Source organism: Penicillium vulpinum (genome assembly GCF_028829585.1).
Source record: "Penicillium vulpinum strain IBT 29486 chromosome Unknown utg000003l_segment0_segment0, whole genome shotgun sequence".
NCBI classification, from domain to species: Eukaryota; Fungi; Ascomycota; class Eurotiomycetes; order Eurotiales; family Aspergillaceae; genus Penicillium; species Penicillium vulpinum.
Window position 1 is genome coordinate 495,864 of NW_026643243.1, and position 20,756 is coordinate 516,619.

Here is a 20,756-nt window from a genome sequence, read left to right on the forward strand (position 1 = left end):
TGTAATACTAGTTGAATTGAGCCATTCTTATTCACTGATATATTTTATTTGATATCCGCATAAGCTCCTAGAGCAGCCTGTCCACCTGTATGAACGAACAATACATTGACCTGCTCCAAAGGTTTAGCAGAATCTGCCACTTCTCCCTCGTTCACCCAGTGCATCATGCCTCTGGCAACCTTTGCTGTATAAACTGGGTCCAGCACCATACCCTCCGTCCGCGCCATAGTCTCTAGAGAATTTTTACTCTCGCCGTCAAGCACACCGTATGCAGTCCCAACGAACCGATCATCAAGCCGCACATCCTCAATCGCAATATCCCGCTCCCCATCAAGCCCAATCAATTCGCCCGCCTTCCGCGCAAAGGTAAGCACCCGCCCCTCATGATATGCCCGTGGTTTAGTCGGAGAATTAAGAATTCCAACAATTTTCCTCCGCTCGCCAATCGTCTTTGACACATCCAATCCCCGAATCTTCTCCAGCAGCTTAAACCCAGCGACCAACCCACCAACCGTACTCCCACTTCCACACGCGACAAAGATATAATCAAACCTACCCGAACCGCCAAGCCCCATCTCCTCCTCCTGCGCAGCGATCTCAAATGCCGCTCGCGCATATCCTAGCCCACCAAGTGGATGTAAGCTCGCGCCACCAGGAATCCAATACGGATTCTCTCCCGACGCCCTCAATTCATCAAGAAAAGGTGTCGCATCTTGCGCCAGCGGATCACCTTCTTCGCAGACGCGAACCTCCGCACCGAGAAGGTGATTGATTTGCACATTTCCGCTGCGCTGGAAGGCATCCTTATCACTAGCAGCTGCGAGTCCGCCGCCTGTACCGCGATGTAAGAGAACTAGAGCCTTCAGACCGAGGTTCCGAGCGAGAGCGACGACTTGCACGGTGTGGTTGCTTTGGATTGCGCCCTCTGTAACGAGAGTTGTTGCTGCGCCTTGCAGCGGGCCTGGGGGCGTTGGGTTGTTCTCATGGCTATGATAGAGGGGTGATTGGGAAAGGATGTCTGGGACTATGTATTCTAGTTTGCGATATTTGTTGCCTGCGCAGGCTAGGGGGGAGGAATGGTCTTCTCGTTTGGCGTGGATGGTGATGAGGGGGCGGTGCGGGGAGATTCTTGGGGTTGCAATTGAGGTTAAGGGGTGGATGGGAGAGGGATTGGAGTATAGGATCTTGTAGCGGGGGATTTGGGCGAATGTCTCTGGTAGCTGTAGTGGGAGAGGCATTGTTTTATGTATGGCTTTTGGTGTGATTCCGTTAGGATGTCCCGAGGTCCCCATGGAGGTTGCATCTGAGCTCTAGGATGTGGGGGGCTTAAGGCATCTGCTAGTGTGCCTTATTTTCTTTGTACAGCCTTACTGTAAGTAGTTATCAACCTTTCTCATAGTACTACACTACCCTTTTCTAATAACTTCATATAACCTGAGAGACCTGTGACTACACCTTTTCCTAAACCTCCGACCGGTACTGTTCTTTTAATATGGATGATTTGTCCCATAAATTACAGTAATTTGACGTCGGCGCCCTGGAGGTCAAGGTAATACTTCAAACACCATGAACTGCTGCTTCTCATAACGGTAATAATTGCCTACATTTGACTCGCCTTGATCCTTCTTCTCTTTTCCTCTCTATTCTTCTCCATGGGGACACCAGTGATCACCTTGACCTCTTCTGCCTTCATCAGTATTATTACCAACCAGTGAGAATTAAGTCCAGGGAGTACTTCGTCGCCACAGACGGAATACCCGCGGACCCTCCAGGGCTATCCGGGATCCATTCGATATATGATGTGTCAGCAATTGAATGACGTCGGGTATCTGCCGGCATAGGAGCTTTAGCTACAAATTTATTCAACGAACATGACTCTCCTCCAATTTTTACGGCAAGCCCGCCAAGTACACCTCAAATTCATCTCGGGTGCCCTGTCCGAGCCTCCAATCTACGTAATCGGCAATCCCTCCGCTGACCTCGACTCCATTGTGTCGGCAATCATCTACTCCTACTGCGCGAACAACAGGCTCCCGGTCAAAACCCCCCGACCCCATATCCCACTCCTAAACCTACCCAATTTCCCCGCTGGGACAGAGCTGTATCGACTAAGACCGGAATTTTCAGCTGCACTATGGTCATCAACCAATTTCCCCGCCCTAAACAATGAGGAGCAATTCGAGAATACCCTACATTCTGCTGGTAATTTCCTACGCGACCATGTTATGACCATCGCGGATTTTGCGCAGTCCCTCGAAGACCAAAATGTCCTGAAACAGATTCTCGTGGATGCAACGCTGGTAGATTGGAACGCGTTCCCGCGCCCCTCAAAGACCGATAAGGGCTCGGGATCCCTAACCGGGTTGCCGGGTGTCTCCTTCCGGACTATTGGATGTATCGACCACCACGTGGACGAGCACTCCATGCCAAGCATTGACGAATTACCAGAAGGTCAGCCTATGATTATTCAGCCGGGACCTGGGTCCTGTGTATCGCTCATTACTCGAGAGTTGCAACAACGGAATCTCTGGGACTCGACTCCGGAAATGGTGCAGGTTGCAAAGCTTGCTCTTTCTGCAGTGCTTATTGATACCTCGAACCTCACTGCCGAAGGCAAAGTGACCGATATCGATCGTATGGCTGTCGAATTCCTGCAATCCCAAATCGAGGGCGGATCACAAGCTGCAGTGAATTCTAAAAACAACTGGGAGTTAGAGGCGTTCTACAAAAGCATTCTTTATGCTAAACAGAATAGTCTAGATCTTCTTACGATGGATGAGGTGTTGGATCGCGATTACAAGGACTGGACTGAGACGTCACAGTCCTCGGGGAAGACTGTGAAAATGGGCTTTTGTTCTGCCGTCAGACCTATGCGATGGATTGTACAAAAGGCGGGTAGCCCGGAGAAATTTCTCGATGCTGCGCGCTCATTCGCAACTTCGAAGGAGAAAGACTTGGATGTGCTTGTTATTATGACGGCTTTTACAGGCACTAATGGTAAGTTCTGTCGCGAGCTGTTTGTCAGCGTGATGGGTGACAATGAATCGGCTGTTGAGGGTGTCAAGAAGTTTGTTGAGCACTCCTCCCACCACCTTGGGCTCATAGATTGGTCTCCGCTCGATGGGGAGGATATCCCTGAGCTGACAGGAGATTGTCTTCTTACATTGAACGAGGAATCACCCCTATGGAGAAAATTGTGGGTGCAGACCAATGCGGCTGGTAGTAGGAAGCAGGTCGCCCCGTTGCTACGGGCAGCAGTAGCTAAATTGTAAATGAAATCTATGGAAGAATTTCTATGATCACTTATGTAGACTTGGATTTCTCAAACTTCTGTTAATCCAGACTCTAACACCGAACTCCAGATCTCTGGAATAGAACCTGGACAAATAGAATGCAATATATGCAATGCTCCAAGCTAACCTCATGCAAATTCCAGCATGCCTGAAGGACATTATGACAAAAAGATATGCAACCCGTAATAAAACAAAGCAAAATAACAAGGGGGAAAAATGTAGACAACCACCTCCTCCTGAATCTGGTGTGTCAGAAGGCTTTAGGATAAACGCCATAATATGTAAAAGAGAAATTAAACACACTCCCACTCGCAAAATACACACCAGCGCGCAGCTCGATCAGCCAGCACAAGACCGCGCCACATACCACGCTCGCCGATCTTAATGACAGTCTCCCAAACACTGCCCTCAGCAACAGCATCGGTGAGAGATTCGGTGCCAGTATCACTGCTGATCATGTGTTCAGCTTTACGGGTGAGACGAAGGATCTTGCCGGACGGGGACTGGATGGCTAATTTCGCAGCCTTGTCCCGTCCAGAGGTGGACCTGGTCGATGAAATGGCCGAGGTCGACGCTGAGAATTCGTTAGAAGCACCCGATACAGTCGAGCCGCCCGCTGTGCTGGACACCATGCTCAATGCACTGGACGGACGAGTGAAGACAGATGAGGGCGAGCCGCGGCCATTGGAAGTCTCATCCTTGGCGGACGCGGGAGCAGCAGGGTGTTGCCGGACAGCGAAGACGAAGGTATTGTTGACTGCGAGGCGCGAGCATTGAGGCTGCATAATGTACAAGTCGTGTCGCTGGGCGTGGGGTGTAGGATGGCGCAGCACAAATTCATAAGAAGGATTCTCTCCGGTGTGGAGAATTGGTAGGGCTAAGGCCAAGGGGTGGGGGATGTCTCGGCTTGAGTGCATCAGCCCTTTCTTGCCTGCATAGATTTTCAACACGGCCTGGCCTTCGTCGCCTGGCAGTACAGCCTTGATTGTGATGCGTTTTTGGCCGCGGACCCAATCGGGCTGGACCAAGGCACGCTTGCGGACAATGTCTCCGCTTTCGAAGAAATCGCCATCTGCGTCACGGGCGAATCCCGGTGCTTCGACTTCCGCTGCACATTCAACATCTGCAGGGACTACCATGCGTACTTGCATGACCTCCAATCCGTCGATACGGATCATACTTGTGTCATAATCTGGTATCTGCACGTTAAGCTTGAAGAACGGCGGGCACACGGTGGGCAGGGTGAGCAGAACATCTGGTGAAATTGGCGGGCAGATGTGTTGTTCTTCCGGATACATCGGGACATGGGTGTAGCAGAGATCAAGTGGGCGCGTAAGGAAGTACCAGCTCTCCGCTACGGAAGAGTTGTTAGAAACGAATTTACTGCGTTGAGGGTTCGTGGGGTTTGCAAGTGCGCAATCCATAAAGCGCCATTCACCATCGACTAGGACAGAGTTCCACCAGTGATTGGGACGGGAGAGGCTTTCTAGATCAAGGGAGTCGCCGGGGCTCTTAAGGAATCCATGGATGATTTCTGTATGCAGGCCAACGGCTGCGCACATCTCATGCACCAATAGTGCGATTTCCTCCGGGGTACCTCGTTTGGCCTGTAGAAGTCTCTTCATATCAACTTCAATACCGTCGACAGGTTCTTCCCACGAAATTTTCTCGCTGACCCATGTAAAGATGGCTCGAAGACGCTGAACATCACTCTTGTAGGGTCGACAAATATAGGCTTGTGCGAGGCTCATAGGATTTGTCATCGGAGGTAGGCTGCTGATGAAGCGTGCACTTTTATCAACGAGGGTGAGATTTGCCGCGTGGAAATTGGTTGGCTCAGTGATCGGTTGCCCATCGATGCTTTCATCACCCTCCGCGGTATCGTATAGCTCTTCCACGGAATAGATAACAGGGTGATTCACCATCTGACATCGTTCTGCCCTGTCGATCCTCTCATTTCGACTAGGAGACGACGCTCGGTTAACATCTCGGCGCACCTGGACCCAGTCAACAGTTCCGAGGCCCATATCACGGCCACTATCACGATTTGAGTGAGACGTAAGACCCGGTGACACGGCGTCTATTCCTCTGATGCTTTTAGTTGGAGAATTTGATCTCTCCCCATGGCCGACCGAAATGCTACTCCTTGCGCTGGCTGCACCAGTCTTGGCTGTTTCAAATATCTTCTTGAAAAACCCTTGCTTTTTGCTCTTTGGCGTAGAGAGACCACCAAAGACTCCGCTATGATCCGTTGAGTCTAGACCGGTGGACGACCATGGAATAGCCGACGATGCACCCTGACGAGACGAGTTATGACTAGAGTGGTATGAAACACCAGTGAAAGGCGTCTCCGGGCGTACGTCACTGAACCCTCGAGAGCGGACGGTGTCCATAGCTGTATTCGGCATTTCATGCCCGCCTCGCCTAGCAAAGCTCCCTGCACTCGTAGCACTAAATCCGCCCGCAGAGAAACCGCTCATAACACTTTGGCTCGTCTTGTCTGTGCTCGTCGTCATGGATGTGCCATTACTTTGCACCCCACTAGATGAATTGGTGGCACTAGATTTATTGGTAAATGACCTGTTAAGAATACCGCCCCGAAGGTCATGGCCGGAGCGCCGGGCCTTGAGGGGAGCATATTGTCCTGGTATAGAATTATTTCGTGGGTGGTAAGTGGCGTGTTTTGGAGGAGGGGGAGGAGGTCCGTCGTCGTCGTCTTGGCCAGCTCTTTGACCCTCAGACGGTCGATTCTGACTTTCCAACTGACGTAGACGGCTCTCCATTCTTTGGACATAATTGTTCAGTTGAGGCGGACCATCCATGTGGTCGTGACTGTAAACGCTGTTGCGGTGGGTGAGTCCGCCCTGTGGTTGCTCTTTATCTCCATCAAAGCCCATCGACGTCAAGGGCCGGCGTCTGTTACCTTGGGGAGTCCTTTCGTGTGAGGTGTCAAATGCTTCAGGGGCCCAGGGATTGTTGAAGACTGGAGAGGGTGAAGGCGACTGGGCGTGGCGAGCGAGACCCATGTCTTCCAAGGAAGTCATGACATCTTCCATGGCATCTCGCAGCGGAGATGGTGTGTTTCCATGGATGTCTGATTGTGTCTCAGAAACAGCGGAGTGCATTGAGGCTACAGACGGTGACGGGGTACGATCGAATATGTCGTAGCGATCATTCATAACTAATGGCGTGGGAGATCGTGATGGGTTTGGAGAGTGTGATGGCGGCTGAGGAGAGGGTGTGCGGTACTGGGATGAGTGCATTGGTGGTAGCGGTGAATGACTTCGTGTCTGAGAATGCATTGGCTGCTGAGGAGAGCGGGAGTCCCTACGACCGATGATGACTCGGTGTGGCGGTGGGGGAGGTGGAGGGGGAGAGTCTTCTCTCTCTTCGTGCATATGCACTGGAGACGACTCACGAGACGGAACCCGATAAGATGACATGCCCCCGCGAGAGACCAGCGCGGATGGATATTCCTGGATTGGTAACGGTGATGGATCCCGATAGGAGGACATACTTCCATGTGGCATCGGCGCAGGTGGATGGTCCTGCATGTACAATGGAGAAGGTCCACGTGAAGGAGGCCGGTACATACCACCATGTGAATCCATCATAGAATGCTCCTGCATTGGCAGTGGAGATGGAGCCCGGTAAGATGGGATACGCCCGTAGGGGACCATCGCAGATGAATGATCTTGCATTGGTAACGGCGATGGGGTCCGGTATGATGGCATACTGCCATGCGGCATCGTCGCAGGTGGATGATCCTCCATATACATTGGAGATGGCTCACGCGATGTTGCCTGATAGGATGAGATACTCCCATGAGGAATGGTGGGAGGCGGGTATTCTTGCATTTGTAATGGAGATGGCTCACGCGAGGAGCCCCGGTAGGATGGAATATTGCCATGTGGCATGGTCGAGGGCGAATAATCCTGTATTTGCAATGGAGATGGCTCACGAGATGAAGCCCGATAAGATGAGATACTGCCTTGTGGGACTATTCCGGGGGAATTTTCGTGTATTGGCAAGGGGGACGGATTGCGGGACAGAGGCCGAGTAGATGAGATGCTGCCCTTCGACGACCTCCCATATGAACGTTCCTGGGCTTGTAATGGAGATTGCTCGCGGGATGAAGGCCGAGAAGATGAGGTATTTCCTCTCGGCAGCATCGATGGCGACCGTTCAGGCTCCGCAGACGAACGAGGAGAGACACCGCGTGAAGAAGGCCGCGATGCGGATGATGTGGGCCGAGATAGTGAGCCTTGGTTCTTGACTGCTGTCGCATGCGTGCGCAATGGCTTCGTACTTCGTGGAATGCCGCCATCCCGAGGGGGTGGTTGGGGAATCGGGGGTGCCGCTGGTCTAGAGGCGGTTGCGCGCCGAGCGACGGAAGCTGGCGATACTGCTTCCTTATGCGCCTGGAACGGTTTCCGCCAAACGGTCTTCTGTTTCTTGGGAGCTGATGTGGGATTATTTATCGGAGAAGATCCCGCTAGCACCATTGGACTAGTAGTATCACGGCTGACAGGCACAAAGTCTTCACTCAGAAGCTCAACAAAATTTGACGGGAACAGTCCGACCGCGCGCCTGTCACGGCGCAACCGACCCATCCACCATTGTCCATCGCCTGCATTCAAGCATTCGATTAAGTCACCCTCCACAAATCCCAGATCTCGTGTAGTCTCTCCACCCCAGGAATATACTGCTCGGCACCAGCATGGAAACCGCATTGGAAGCTGAGCCATAGTGGTCACTTAAACACGGTTTCCTCGAGCGCAACACAACGGATCGACCTAATAAGCTGTTTCAATACCCGGCGCACTTCTGACAAGTCCACGTCCAGGCGAAGGCGTGAAAGTAATGTATCAATCGACCAGGTTGTGTTGTTGGTTCGAACCCAATACTAAACAGCTTGGTCAAATGGATGAGTGACAAGGTCCGCACGGCCGCAGGGATAGCAACGATCGCTCAATCAATCAGCATTGTCGATAGAATAAGAAGGTTTCAATTGGGTATTCAAAATAAAAAAGGATTGGCGAATAGAGAACTTCACGTAACGGGGCCAACAAGCTGGTTGTAAAGACGTGGGTGAAAGACAGAGCGATTCCGATCGGTGAGGCCTAAGACGACACTTGGGGCGTAAACCGGGACTGGGGTTGTTTGTTTGTGGCTAAATCGGGACTAGTGGTGGAGACATGCCTTATCGATAAGCTTAATGTACATTATGTAATATCTCATGTTTCCCCGTTGCTCCGAGTCTTGTCAGAAAGCGCGATCGGTATTTCTCTCAAACGTCATCTACTTATATATATGCATGCGAATATATCAAATCAACACCGGGAGTATTCTCATAGCCAAACCTCCGAAGATGCTTCCCCATTTATTGCAACTTTTCTATAGAAAATCTGGAGCCGCAGCCGATCCATGGTTCGGATTCGAACAACCCTGGTACTCACAACCTTGGAACAGCAGAGGGTCTCCGGCAAACTAGAGATGTCTTTATTTTCATTTGTTTCATTTATATTGTACTGACCATTAGTCTTGACAATTGCCTTTGTAACAATGAGATACTCGGCAAGTGTTAGATCTAGATATTTGGGAGAACCTCGGGAAATAAACACCAATGACTAACCCCTACTTTTATAGATGGAATTTCAAGTTTGTTCAAATCAGAAATTAAGAAGTCTAATTTGATTTCCAGCGGAGAGATTTTGCCTAGTATCTCAGTATAGAAAGATCAATGACTTGAGTGCGTAAAATCTTGTACAGCAGATGATATATATATGACTTGGGGTAAAATAATACTTACAAATTTTCATCTTTCATTCCTCTTCTTTCGACCCGAAGCTTACATGACTGTCCTTTCATCCTACGGGTTTGATTTTAATACATTAGTTAATCGATTTCAACTGGCTTCCCAGAAACCCCCTCATTTATTGAATTTTGATGATGACTACGGAACGCCTCTCGAACCTGTAGAGACAACTACCTAGCATTCTCAGGCAGGCAACACTGCAATCATTTTACCAGGATATGTGAGATACAAGCAAGCCGAGACCTGCTTGATACCTCAAAGTTCGTGTTTATAGTATGTCACATATTGTCACATATCACATACTTTGATAAATCGTTCTTCACCCAGTAAGACATTCCAAGATTCTAGATGAGCACTCTTTGATTAAATAAAGTTCTATACATATTGACTTTACTCCATTTCTTCTTGATTATGGAAATGCCCTAGAAACCGGTATCCTTAATTTAGACAGTAAACCTATGTACTAGGTGCTCCCTGAAGACCCAATGGCATAATCCATGCCATGATAGCATCACTTCAGGCGACCAAACCAAGAGCAGAGCCAATTTCGAAGCAAAGCGAAGTTTCTCACATGTTGTGTTACATAAAACTTTGGAAAATCGAATAGCCAAATTCATTTTACACTAGGCTACCGGATCAGGAAATTGCGACATTCTCGCCATGGCCACAGGATTTCCAGCCACGCACCAACATTTGTTTGCGATTTCCGAATCATTCCCCCTTGCATGACATCCGATCGCAAAAACTACTAACTAGGTTTTCAGGAGATGATCTTGCTACATTGCTCAGTTGGATATCAGAACAGTCTTTCACTACGGTCAACTCATCTCGAAACGGAAAGTAGTTTGAAGCTAAAACTTCCCCAGCCACCTCAACAGTCCTTAGAGAGCATCTAGACTGCTTATTCCTTTTGCTAAACTGAGAAATTTTGACAAACACACCGCTTCCTCCCTAGTTTGTCAAAAATGCAAACATGTTTGCGGACATCAAATGCTTCTCTACTCTGTACGGAGTATGCGGGTCAGACATAGAAACATAGGGCTAAGAATTATCAAGAGAATCAAAATTCAAACTATTCAAATACCCCCCTAGTCCATAGATCTAATCTTTATTATTCTAAGGAGTTAGATATACAGAGATCACTTATTCCCTCGCTATCAAGACCCTTGAGCTAAATCTGGAGCATAATATATATATTCTCCGAAACCAATAGGCTCATTACGATGGCACCTTTAAAGGCTCTTGCAGCCTTGACTGCCACTGGAATCATAAAGTTAGCCTGGGCTAAGCATGTTCACTTTGAGCTTGACCTGACTTGGCAAAAGGGTGCGCCAGATGGCAACTTGCGCGAGATGATCTTCATGAACGAGCAATTCCCCGGCCCCGAACTGCGCATAGATCAGGGCGATGATGTCGAGGTGAGTTTTATTGCAGAGGATATGGTGGAGTCAAACATAAAGCGTACTAACTGCCCATAGTTTGTTGTACACAACAATATGCCCTTCAATACCACCATTCACTTCCATGGCATTGAGCAACGGAACACTCCATGGTCTGATGGTGTGCCTGGTCTGACTCAAAAGCCCGTTCAGCCAGGACATAGCTGGACATACCGTTGGACCGCCACCCAGTATGGGACTTACTGGTATCATGCCCATGCTCGGGGTGACATGTCAGATGGGCTCTATGGGCCCATTTGGATCAAGTAAGCTATTTGTTTTCTGAGTTTTCCCAATACAAGGCAACTAACCCATTCAGCCCTGGCCCGGATGTGCCTCAACCTTTTCATCTTATCTCGAACAATACACGGGATATTGAAGCAATGAAAAATGCGGAGAAGAACCCCCAGCTCATCATTCTGTCTGATTGGGACCACTTAACCTCTTCTGAGTACCAAAAAGCAATGGAAGATAGCCGCCTGGGCCTTTCGTAAGTTAGGCTATTGCTCCGATATATATAAAACTGCGCTGATAACCTTCAGCTGTTCTGACAGTGTTCTCATCAATGGCCGCGGAGCGGTCTACTGCCCAGGAGCGAAAAAGATCTCCAGTGTGGAACTCCCTTATCTGAAGTCTTTGATTGGCAACGAGCCACTGACCGACAAGGGGTGGGATATTATCTAGCACTAAATCAGGAGTTCTCTCGCTAACCTCATACCAGATGCCTTCCAAATATCTATGAAACCCAGGGCGACTTCCCTCCAACCCATGAGAACCAGATTCCTCCTGGATTAAATTCTGGCTGTACTACTACCACTGGTTTGCACGAGACCATTGAAGTTGATCCTAATGCCGGCTGGGTCAGTCTCAAGTTCATCAGTGCCGCGTCTATCAAGGCACTTATGTTCTCTATTGATGAGCACCCGATGTATATCTACGAAGTTGATGGGAGTTACATTGAACCTCAGCTTGCTGAGACTGTTAACATCTACAGCGGCGAGCGCTATGCTGCGATGATCAAGCTCGACAAGCCTTGGAAGGAATATACTATTCGAGTTCCAGATACCCAAGCTGATCAGGTCATTTCTGGATTTGCTACAATGAAATACAAGGGTTCTCAAGACACTAGCGTGTCTCAGCCCTACGTGGATTACGGCGGAAGAAACACCTCCGCTTCCATCATTGCCCTGCAAAACAAGGCCATCAAGAATTACCCTCCTGTCACTGTTCCCAAGACCGCTGATCAGCTTGTCAACCTCACCATCGGCCGTCTGGGCTCGTCTTACACATGGACTACTTCTGGCAGTGGCCTGTACGACATGATGGCTAACTGGGACGACCCGATTCTCTACGACATCAATGCAAAGAACAACCTGCAGCCGCAGGTTACCATCCAAACCAAGAACGGGACCTGGGTCGATTTGTTGCTCCAGTTGGGTGAAATGCCCAACAGCCCTGCTATACAGGCCCCACATGTGATGCATAAGCACTCTAATAAGGGTTTTATTCTTGGTGTTGGCCCTGGCTTCTTCAATTGGTCTAGTACCGAAGAAGCTTACGCGGAGCGCCCTGAACTCTTCCAACTGGAAAACCCCCAAATGAGAGATACTTTCGTCACTAATGGCCCCAAGGGACCAACATGGATGATTGTGAGGTACCAGGTTGTCAACCCTGGGCCCTTTCTCTTCCACTGCCATATTCATACCCACATGGCCAACGGAATGGCTGTTGCTCTTCTCGATGGTATTGATGTGTGGCCTCAGGTCCCCAAGGGTGAGGACCAGAGCCCCAGAGCCTCATACTCCTAGCTAGGGTCAATGTGAGACTACTAGTCAACGAGAGGTCTCATATTTGACATCATCCTAACATAGTAATCCATGAGGGTAAGGATATATATATAGTCCCCAGCTGCAGAGAACATGTCTGAGCTCGATTCCCACTTGAGAATATAAGCTTCACCGTGAGGATGTGACTATCCTTAATTTCACTGGGTGACTTCCTCGCATGTCTGCTGAAGGTACGAAGTGCCACGCTCTGTTGATTGGGGTTGATATCGTTTTTGAACTGATATTTTGGATTTTCTTTTATCTGGTCACATATAGAAGTAGCGCGCATAACAGCTAGGATACCACTTAGTTTTACTTTACTTGATATCGCTTCTCTTCCTTTTCGTAAGAAATAGTCCGTTTGCAGTTACATATCGTGGGAACTTGGTCAGCTGCCAATGAAAGATCTGGATCCACTCAATCGATCGATCTTTTGAGAACATTCTGGATTGCCATGGGGCAATCGTCCAATGAGCCACGTGCTTTCTTGGTTCATTCCAGAATACCAATTGAGTGGCTGATATCAAAGGCATTGGAATGTAGAAAAAGGAATTGGGCTTTGCATATCTTATTGTTGGCCTAAATGTCACCATAAAAATGCGAGAAAATTCGCCAAGCTGTGGCAATTGTAAATGAGATGAATGTCTCAGATACAAACGTTTTGAGGCTGGAGTCATGACGTATGGAAATTAGTACGATGATGTCTTCAGATGATGTACACTTTCTTACTGAGTTTGCAAGACATCTACAAATACTTGTTATAACTTTTTTCTTGCACCCGAGACATATATTCTACATCTTGATAATTTTATGTAGCGGAAGACCATGGATTATTTGAAAATTCCTAGTCTAGGGGACTGAGAGGTTGGTCTACATAGGGCAAACACAGTCACGTGACGCGTATATGCAAAGGCTGCAACCTTCCGAATGCAGCGGCATCATCTCTTCTATTGCAACTTCATCGGAATTTTTCGTCGGAACGGGTCTATTGTCTATGATCCTACTGGGCCACGACAGATCTCTTACGGATAGCTCGGCTGGCATACCAATTTTCTTGATTTCTAGATTCATTGCTAGTTTTATCCGCAAACAGCACTCGGGCACTCATAAACTATCATCGGTTCGGCGGTACCTTCGGTAACTCAACCTCATGATTCAAGGACCAATTGGATCACCCAAGGAACATAGATTTTAGTTCGGTCTAGCCCATCCATACCTATTGACTCAGGCAGACATACCGAACTCCTGGAGGCGTTATGGAGTCTACTGCCGTAACGGTACCATTGGTCTATTTTCACATCAATACGAGAACGAGGAAAACAATGGATCTTCGCCGAATACTGGAGTACAAGCCGCAGGACCATACATTTCCCAATAATTCCTTCCTGGTTACCATACCTATATTCCTGATTTACGATAAAAACTCTGTAACCTAAACTCTTCTGCTTCCTATTTAGATATTGCCAAGGTAAAAGGCAACCTGTTGCAATTGTCACTGCCCCACCGCATAGAAAATACGTCCGCCACATCCTCTATCCGTTATAAAGTATGATATCCGTCAGTTTGCGCTGGACTTAAACTTTTCATCTTTTTCCATATATTTTTGAATCATTTATTTGCTGTTGGGGAGATTATGGAAGGCCCCAGTCATGTGTATCTCTTTGGAGACCAGACTGCGGATTTCGACTCGGGCCTTCGCCGTCTGTTGCATGCCAAGAATGACTCGCTGCTGGTAGCATTTTTCCAAAAGTCGTACTATGCGTTGCGCAAGGAGATTACTTCGCTTCCGCAATCCGAGCGTCAGGGGTTCCCCCGCTTTACCAGTATCGTTGATCTTCTTGCGAGGTTCAAGGAGTCAGGGCCGAACCCAGCTTTGGAGAGCGCATTAACGACAATTTACCAATTGGGATGTTTCATTCAGTAAGCATATTGCTAAACTTTTGATAGACGATATTGGAATCAAATTTGCTAACAAAGCCTGATAGCTACTACGGCGATTTGGGCCATGCCTATCCGTCGGGTGATGAGAGCTGCATCATTGGTCTCTGCACAGGTCAGCTTGCATCTGCGGTTGTTAGCTCTTCAAAAACTATCGGAGATCTCATTCCGGCTGGCGTTGAGGCTGTTGTGCTTGCTTTGAGACTCGGGATGTGCGTTTCGAAAGTACAAGCTCTCATAGAATCAAGCAAATCGGCAATTTCGAGCTGGTCTGTGCTAGTTTCTGGCATGCGCGAGCCCGAGGCTCGGGATTTGATTCAACAGTATGCGAAGAAGAATGTAAGTCTCTTCCTCCAAATTGGCCTAGAACAAAATAGGACGATTGTTAATATCTTCAAGGCTTTACCCCGTGTTTCCCAGCCTTATATTAGCGCAGTCAGCCCTAATGGACTCACTATTAGTGGTCCTCCGACTTTCCTGGGCCATTTCATTGAGGACAGTCTCTCTAAGGAGCACAAGCCCACAAGAGTTCCAATCTACGGCCCTTATCATGCCTCGCATCTTTACGATGACAAGGATATTAACCGAATTTTGGAATCTTGGCCGACCGAACAATTCATGACCTATGTGCCTCAGATCCCTATACTGTCAAGTGAAACAGGCAAGGAATTTCAAACTGAAAGTCTTGAGCAGCTCTTGAGGCTCTCTCTTCGGGAGATTTTGCAGAGACAGCTCTGTTGGGACAAGGTCACCGAATCTTGCCAATCAGCCTTGCAATCTGCCACGACATGCACTCTGTTCCCAATTTCCAGCACTGCAACCCAGAGTCTATTCAAATCACTGAAAAACGCTGGAGTATCTAATCTTGAGATTGACAACACAATTGGTGACGTTCAAAAGGATTCAGAGGGAGACAACCGTACCGGTCGTGCCGATCAGTCCAAGATTGCAATCATTGGTCTTTCAGGAAGATTCCCAGAGGCACCTGACACCGAAGCATTCTGGGATCTTTTGAAAAAAGGACTGGACGTTCACCGCGAGGTCCCCCCAGAGCGATGGGATGTCAAGGCTCACGTCGACATGGAAGGAAAAATAAGAAACACCAGCCAAGTTCAATACGGATGCTGGTATAACGATGCCGGAATGTTTGACCCCCGGTTCTTCAATATGTCGCCCCGTGAAGCGCTTCAAGCAGACCCTGCTCAACGCCTGGCACTTCTTACTGCTTACGAGGCTTTGGAGATGGCAGGCTTCATTCCTGATAGCACTCCCTCTACGCAGAAGAATCGTGTGGGTGTCTTCTACGGAATGACTAGTGATGACTACCGTGAGATCAATAGTGGTCAGGATATTGACACCTACTTTATCCCGGGTGGTAACCGTGCTTTTACTCCTGGTCGCATCAATTACTATTTCAAATTCAGCGGCCCTAGTGTTAGCGTGGATACGGCTTGCTCTTCGAGTCTTGCTGCAATTCATGTTGCTTGTAATTCTTTGTGGAGGAATGAAAGCGATTCCGCCGTTGCTGGTGGTGTCAATATCCTGACAAATCCTGACAACCATGCTGGCCTCGACCGTGGACACTTCCTCTCAAGGACTGGAAATTGCACCACCTTCGACGATGCAGCTGATGGTTATTGCAGAGCAGATGGCATTGGCTCCGTGGTCTTGAAGAGACTTGAGGATGCTCAGGCAGACAATGATCCAATCTATGGTATCATCGGAGGAGCTTACACCAACCACTCAGCAGAGGCTGTGTCAATTACCCGGCCTCACGTAGGAGCCCAGTCTTTCATCTTTGACAAGCTTCTTAACGAATCCAACAGCGATCCAAAAGAAATCAGCTATATCGAAATGCACGGAACCGGTACCCAGGCAGGTGATGCAGTAGAGATGCAGTCAGTTCTCGATGTCTTCGCTCCTGACTACCGTCGTGGGCCAACCCAGTCACTTCACCTTGGTTCAGCAAAGGCAAATGTTGGCCACGGAGAGTCTGCCTCTGGTGTCACAGCATTAATTAAGGTCTTAATGATGATGCAGAAGAACATGATTCCACCTCACTGTGGCATCAAGACCAAGATCAACCACAACTTCCCGACAGACTTTCCCCAGCGCAACGTGCACATTGCGTCCGAGCCTACCCCTTGGAACAGGCCAAACGGCGGCGTGCGAAAGACGTTCGTCAACAATTTCTCAGCCGCCGGCGGTAACACTGCTTTGATGGTTGAGGATGGCCCCCTCGATGAGGAGAAAGTGGAAGACCCTCGGTCGGCCCATCCTGTCCTTGTCTCTGCTCGCTCCCAGTCTGCCCTGAAGAACAACATCTCTGCTCTCGTGCAGTACATTGACATAAACAAGAATTCGTTCAATGTCAACGAGGCTAGCCTCCTTGCCAATCTGTCTTACACAACTACGGCGAGGCGCATTCATCATCCCTTCAGAGTCGCCGTCACTGGATCGACTCTGGATGAAGTCAGGAGCGGATTGGCTCCTATTGTCAACCGAGACAGCATTAGCCCGGCTCCTGTTAATCCACCTGGCATCGGCTTTGTCTTTACCGGACAGGGTGCTCAGTATACAGGCATGGGACGTCAATTGTTTGAGAGTTGCTTGCAATTCCGCACTCACATTGAGCACTTGGATTGTATTGGCCAAAGTCAGGGCTTCCCATCTATTGTGTCCCTAATCGATGGGAGTGTGCCAATTGAAGAGCATAGCCCCGTCGTTACCCAGCTCGGAACCACCTGTGTGCAGATGGCATTGACCAAGTACTGGATGTCTTTGGGTGTTGTCCCTACCTTTGTCATGGGCCACAGCCTTGGCGAGTTTGCCGCTCTCAATGCTTCTGGTGTGTTGACAACCAGTGATACCATCTACCTCGCGGGGCGACGAGCCCAACTTCTCACCGAGCAAATCAAGGTTGGAACGCACGCTATGCTTGCTGTCAAGTCTTCAGTAGCACAGATCAAGCAGTTCCTTGATGAGGCTGCTGAGGTGGCTTGTATCAATGCGCCCAGCGAGACTGTTATCAGTGGGGCAAGTGAGAAAATTGACGAGCTTTCACAAATTCTTACCAATGAAGGCTTCAAGGCTACCAAGCTGAATGTACCCTTTGCTTTCCATTCAGCTCAGGTTGAACCTATTCTTGAGAGATTAGCCGAGATTGGAAAGGGGGTCACATTCAATAAGCCCTCTATTCCGTTTGTATCTGCTCTTCTTGGAGACGTTATCAATGAGACCAACAGCGAGCTTCTTGGTCCCAACTACCTCGCGCGCCATTGCCGGGAGACTGTGAATTTCCTGGGTGCTCTGGAAGCTACCCGGCACTCCAACTTGATGAATGACAAGACCATCTGGGTCGAAATTGGCTCTCACCCCGTATGCTCCGGAATGGTCAAGGCAACTTTCGGTCCTCAGGCAACTACTGTGGCCTCTCTCCGTCGTCAGGAAGACTCATGGAAGGTTCTCTCAACCAGTACTGCAGCTCTTTATCTGGCTGGAATTGAGATTCGATGGAAAGAGTATCATCAGGACTTCACCGCCGCACACAAAGTCCTCCCACTTCCTTCCTACAAGTGGGATCTCAAGAACTACTGGATTCCCTACACTAACAACTTCTGTCTTCTCAAGGGTGCACCAGCAGTGGCACCAGTGGCTGCTGAGGCTGAGCCAGTCTCCGTGTTCTTGTCATCAGCAGCCCAGAAAGTTTTGGAGACGAGTGGTGACAATTCATCGGCATTTATCGTCATCGAGAATGACATTGCTGATCCTGAGCTCAATCGTGTCATTGCAGGTCACAAGGTGAACGGTGCCTGTCTTACTCCATCGGTATGTATATTCCCGATTTTTTTTTCACTTGAACGTTCTAATTGCTAATTAAACTTTAGTCCTTGTACGCCGATATTGCACAGACACTTGGTGAATATCTGGTTCAGAATTACAAGCCCGAGTGGAAAGACCGCGGGTTTGATGTTTGCAACGTGGTTGTTCCCAAGCCTCTTATTGCAAAGGGAGGCAAGCAACTATTCCGCGTCTCAGCTACCGCAAATTGGGCCGAGGAAAGTGCCAAAGTGCAGGTGTGGTCTGTGACCCCGGAGGGGAAAAAGATCCTTGACCACGCTAGTTGCAACATCAAGTTCTTTGATCCCATTCCTTACGAACTTGAGTGGAAGCGTAGCTCTTACCTCATCAAGCGGAGTATTGAGCATCTTCAAGAGAGCACTATATCTGGCCAGGCCCATCGTATGAAGCGAGGAATGGTCTACAAGCTCTTTGCTTCTCTAGTGGATTATGACGAGAACTACAAATCCATTCGGGAAGTCATCCTCGACAGTGAACAACACGAGGCCACCGCTCTGGTTAAGTTCGAGGCGCCACCGGGCAACTTCCATCGTAATCCGTTCTGGATTGACAGCATCGGTCACCTGTCTGGCTTCATTATGAACGCTAGTGATAACACCGATTCCAAGAACCAAGTGTTTGTCAATCATGGATGGGACTCGATGCGATGCTTGAAGAAGTTTGATCCCAGTGTTACCTACCGCACCTACGTGAGGATGCAGCCTTGGAAAGACTCTATTTGGGCTGGTGATGTCTATATGTTTGAGGGCGACGACATCGTTGCTGTGTATGGTGGGGTTAAGGTATTTTGAAAGATTGTCTCAGTATTCTCGAATGAAATACTAACAGAACACAATATAGTTCCAAGCTCTGGCACGGAAGGTCCTTGATATGGCTCTCCCTCCTGGTGGAGGAGCCCCAGCACCCAAGCCAGCCGCTGCCAAGCGTGCTCTTGCTCCCGTCAATGTCGAGAAGGCAAAGCCTAGCGCTAACAAAAAGGCTTCCCCGCCAAAATCTACAAAACCAAATCTGGCTACGCGTGCTCTTGCAATCCTCGCCGAAGAGGTTGGACTTTCAACTTCTGATCTGACTGATGATCTCAACTTCGCTGATTACGGAGTTGACTCTCTGCTTTCACTGACTGTCACTGGGCGATACCGTGAGGAAATGGGACTTGATCTCGACTCTTCTATCTTTGTGAATAATCCAACAGTGAACGACTTCAAAATTCTCCTGGCCCAAATGGGTCCTGCTGAAAGTAGTGATGGATCAAGCAGCGAAGGTGACGTGTCTTCGGCTGTATCTTCAAGCGAGATCTCATCTCCAAATACGAGCGGCCTTCCATCCCCTGCAAATGAGAAGTCGATGACACCCGGATTGCAGGAGCAAAGTGATAGCCTGAGACGAATTGCCGCAATCCTGGCTGAGGAGATCGGTGTTGATCCCGGGGAGCTCGGTGGCGATGCAAACCTTGGTGAGATGGGTTTAGACTCATTGATGTCGCTCACAGTTCTCGGTAAGATCCGTGAAGATGTAGATCTTGATCTCCCGGGAGAGTTCTTCATTGAGAACCAAACGCTCGATGAAATCGAAATTACCCTGGATCTCAAGCCCAAATCCGCCCCCGCTCCCGCTCCTGTGGAACGCATCAGACTCCCCGAGCAAATCCCTGTTCAAGTCGCTTCCAGCACTGCCTCCCAGCACCCGCCGGCAACTTCGATCCTCCTGCAAGGAAACCCAAAGACAGCGACTCAGAGCTTGTTTTTATTCCCTGATGGCTCTGGGTCTGCTACCTCCTATTCTACCATTCCTGGAGTTTCTCCTGATGTCTGTGTCTATGGACTGAACTGCCCATATATGCGCACCCCCGAGAACCTCAAGTTCCGCCTGGATGAGCTCACCGCTCCTTACATTGCTGAGATTCGGCGCCGCCAGCCCACTGGGCCTTACAACTTCGGTGGCTGGTCCGCTGGTGGTATCTGTGCCTACGACGCCGCGCGCCAGTTGATCTTTGATGAAGGCGAGCGAGTCGAGCGCCTGCTCCTACTAGACTCACCCTTCCCTATCGGACTGGAGAAGCTGCCTCCCCGTCTGTACAGCTTCTTCGACACGATTGGACTGTTTGGGGAGGGCAAGGCTCCTCCACCCAAATGGCTCCTCCCCCACTTCCTAGCTTTCATCGACTCCTTGGACGCTTATAAGGCAGTTCCATTCCCCCATGCAGACCCGAAGCAGGCCGACAAACTCCCCAAGACATTCATGGTCTGGGCCAAGGATGGTGTCTGCTCTAAGCCCGGTGATACCCGCCCTGCGCCAGCCGCAGATGGTAGCGCAGACCCCCGTGAGATGCTCTGGTTGTTGAACAACCGCACTGATCTGGGTCCAAATGGTTGGGATACCCTTGTTGGACCGAATAATGTTGGCGGCATCACCGTTATGAAGGATGCCAACCATTTCACTATGACTCGTGGCGACAAGGCCCAGGAGCTGGCTGCATTTATTGCTAGCTCTATGGCTTCGGCATAAACTCATTGCATTTTGGGACTGCGGCTTGTCTATTGGTAGGTGTTTTGTACTTAACTAGTCATCTTGTATGCTGTTG

At 49.2% G+C, this 20,756-nt stretch overlaps 5 protein-coding genes across 5 annotated transcripts; 3 read left to right on the forward strand and 2 right to left on the reverse strand.

Moving 5' to 3' along the window:
• Positions 1-44: 44 nt before the first annotated feature.
• On the reverse strand, positions 45-1,238 carry N7479_005294 (1-aminocyclopropane-1-carboxylate deaminase/D-cysteine desulfhydrase; the record flags this gene model as incomplete). Its single annotated transcript, XM_057252991.1, has 1 exon — positions 45-1,238. The coding sequence occupies one exon, from the start codon at positions 1,236-1,238 to the stop codon at positions 45-47; it is 1,194 nt and encodes a 397-aa protein (XP_057106853.1).
• A 633-nt stretch (positions 1,239-1,871) lies between these two features.
• Positions 1,872-3,272, forward strand: N7479_005295 (putative exopolyphosphatase; the record flags this gene model as incomplete). Its single annotated transcript, XM_057252992.1, has 1 exon — positions 1,872-3,272. One exon carries the CDS (start codon positions 1,872-1,874, stop codon positions 3,270-3,272), a length of 1,401 nt encoding a protein of 466 aa, XP_057106854.1.
• A 314-nt stretch (positions 3,273-3,586) lies between these two features.
• Positions 3,587-8,041, reverse strand: N7479_005296 (putative SH3 domain protein (Cyk3); the record flags this gene model as incomplete). Its single annotated transcript, XM_057252993.1, has 1 exon — positions 3,587-8,041. The coding sequence occupies one exon, from the start codon at positions 8,039-8,041 to the stop codon at positions 3,587-3,589; it is 4,455 nt and encodes a 1,484-aa protein (XP_057106855.1).
• A 2,293-nt stretch (positions 8,042-10,334) lies between these two features.
• abr2 (laccase abr2) lies at positions 10,335-12,358 on the forward strand (the record flags this gene model as incomplete). The annotated part of the gene is made up of 5 exons (XM_057252994.1): positions 10,335-10,529; positions 10,590-10,816; positions 10,870-11,040; positions 11,093-11,218; positions 11,272-12,358. 5 exons carry the CDS (start codon positions 10,335-10,337, stop codon positions 12,356-12,358), a joined length of 1,806 nt encoding a protein of 601 aa, XP_057106856.1.
• A 1,651-nt stretch (positions 12,359-14,009) lies between these two features.
• pksP (polyketide synthase alb1) lies at positions 14,010-20,680 on the forward strand (the record flags this gene model as incomplete). Its single annotated transcript, XM_057252995.1, has 4 exons — positions 14,010-14,296; positions 14,362-18,142; positions 18,202-18,957; positions 19,016-20,680. The coding sequence occupies 4 exons, from the start codon at positions 14,010-14,012 to the stop codon at positions 20,678-20,680; spliced, it is 6,489 nt and encodes a 2,162-aa protein (XP_057106857.1).
• Positions 20,681-20,756: the final 76 nt, after the last annotated feature.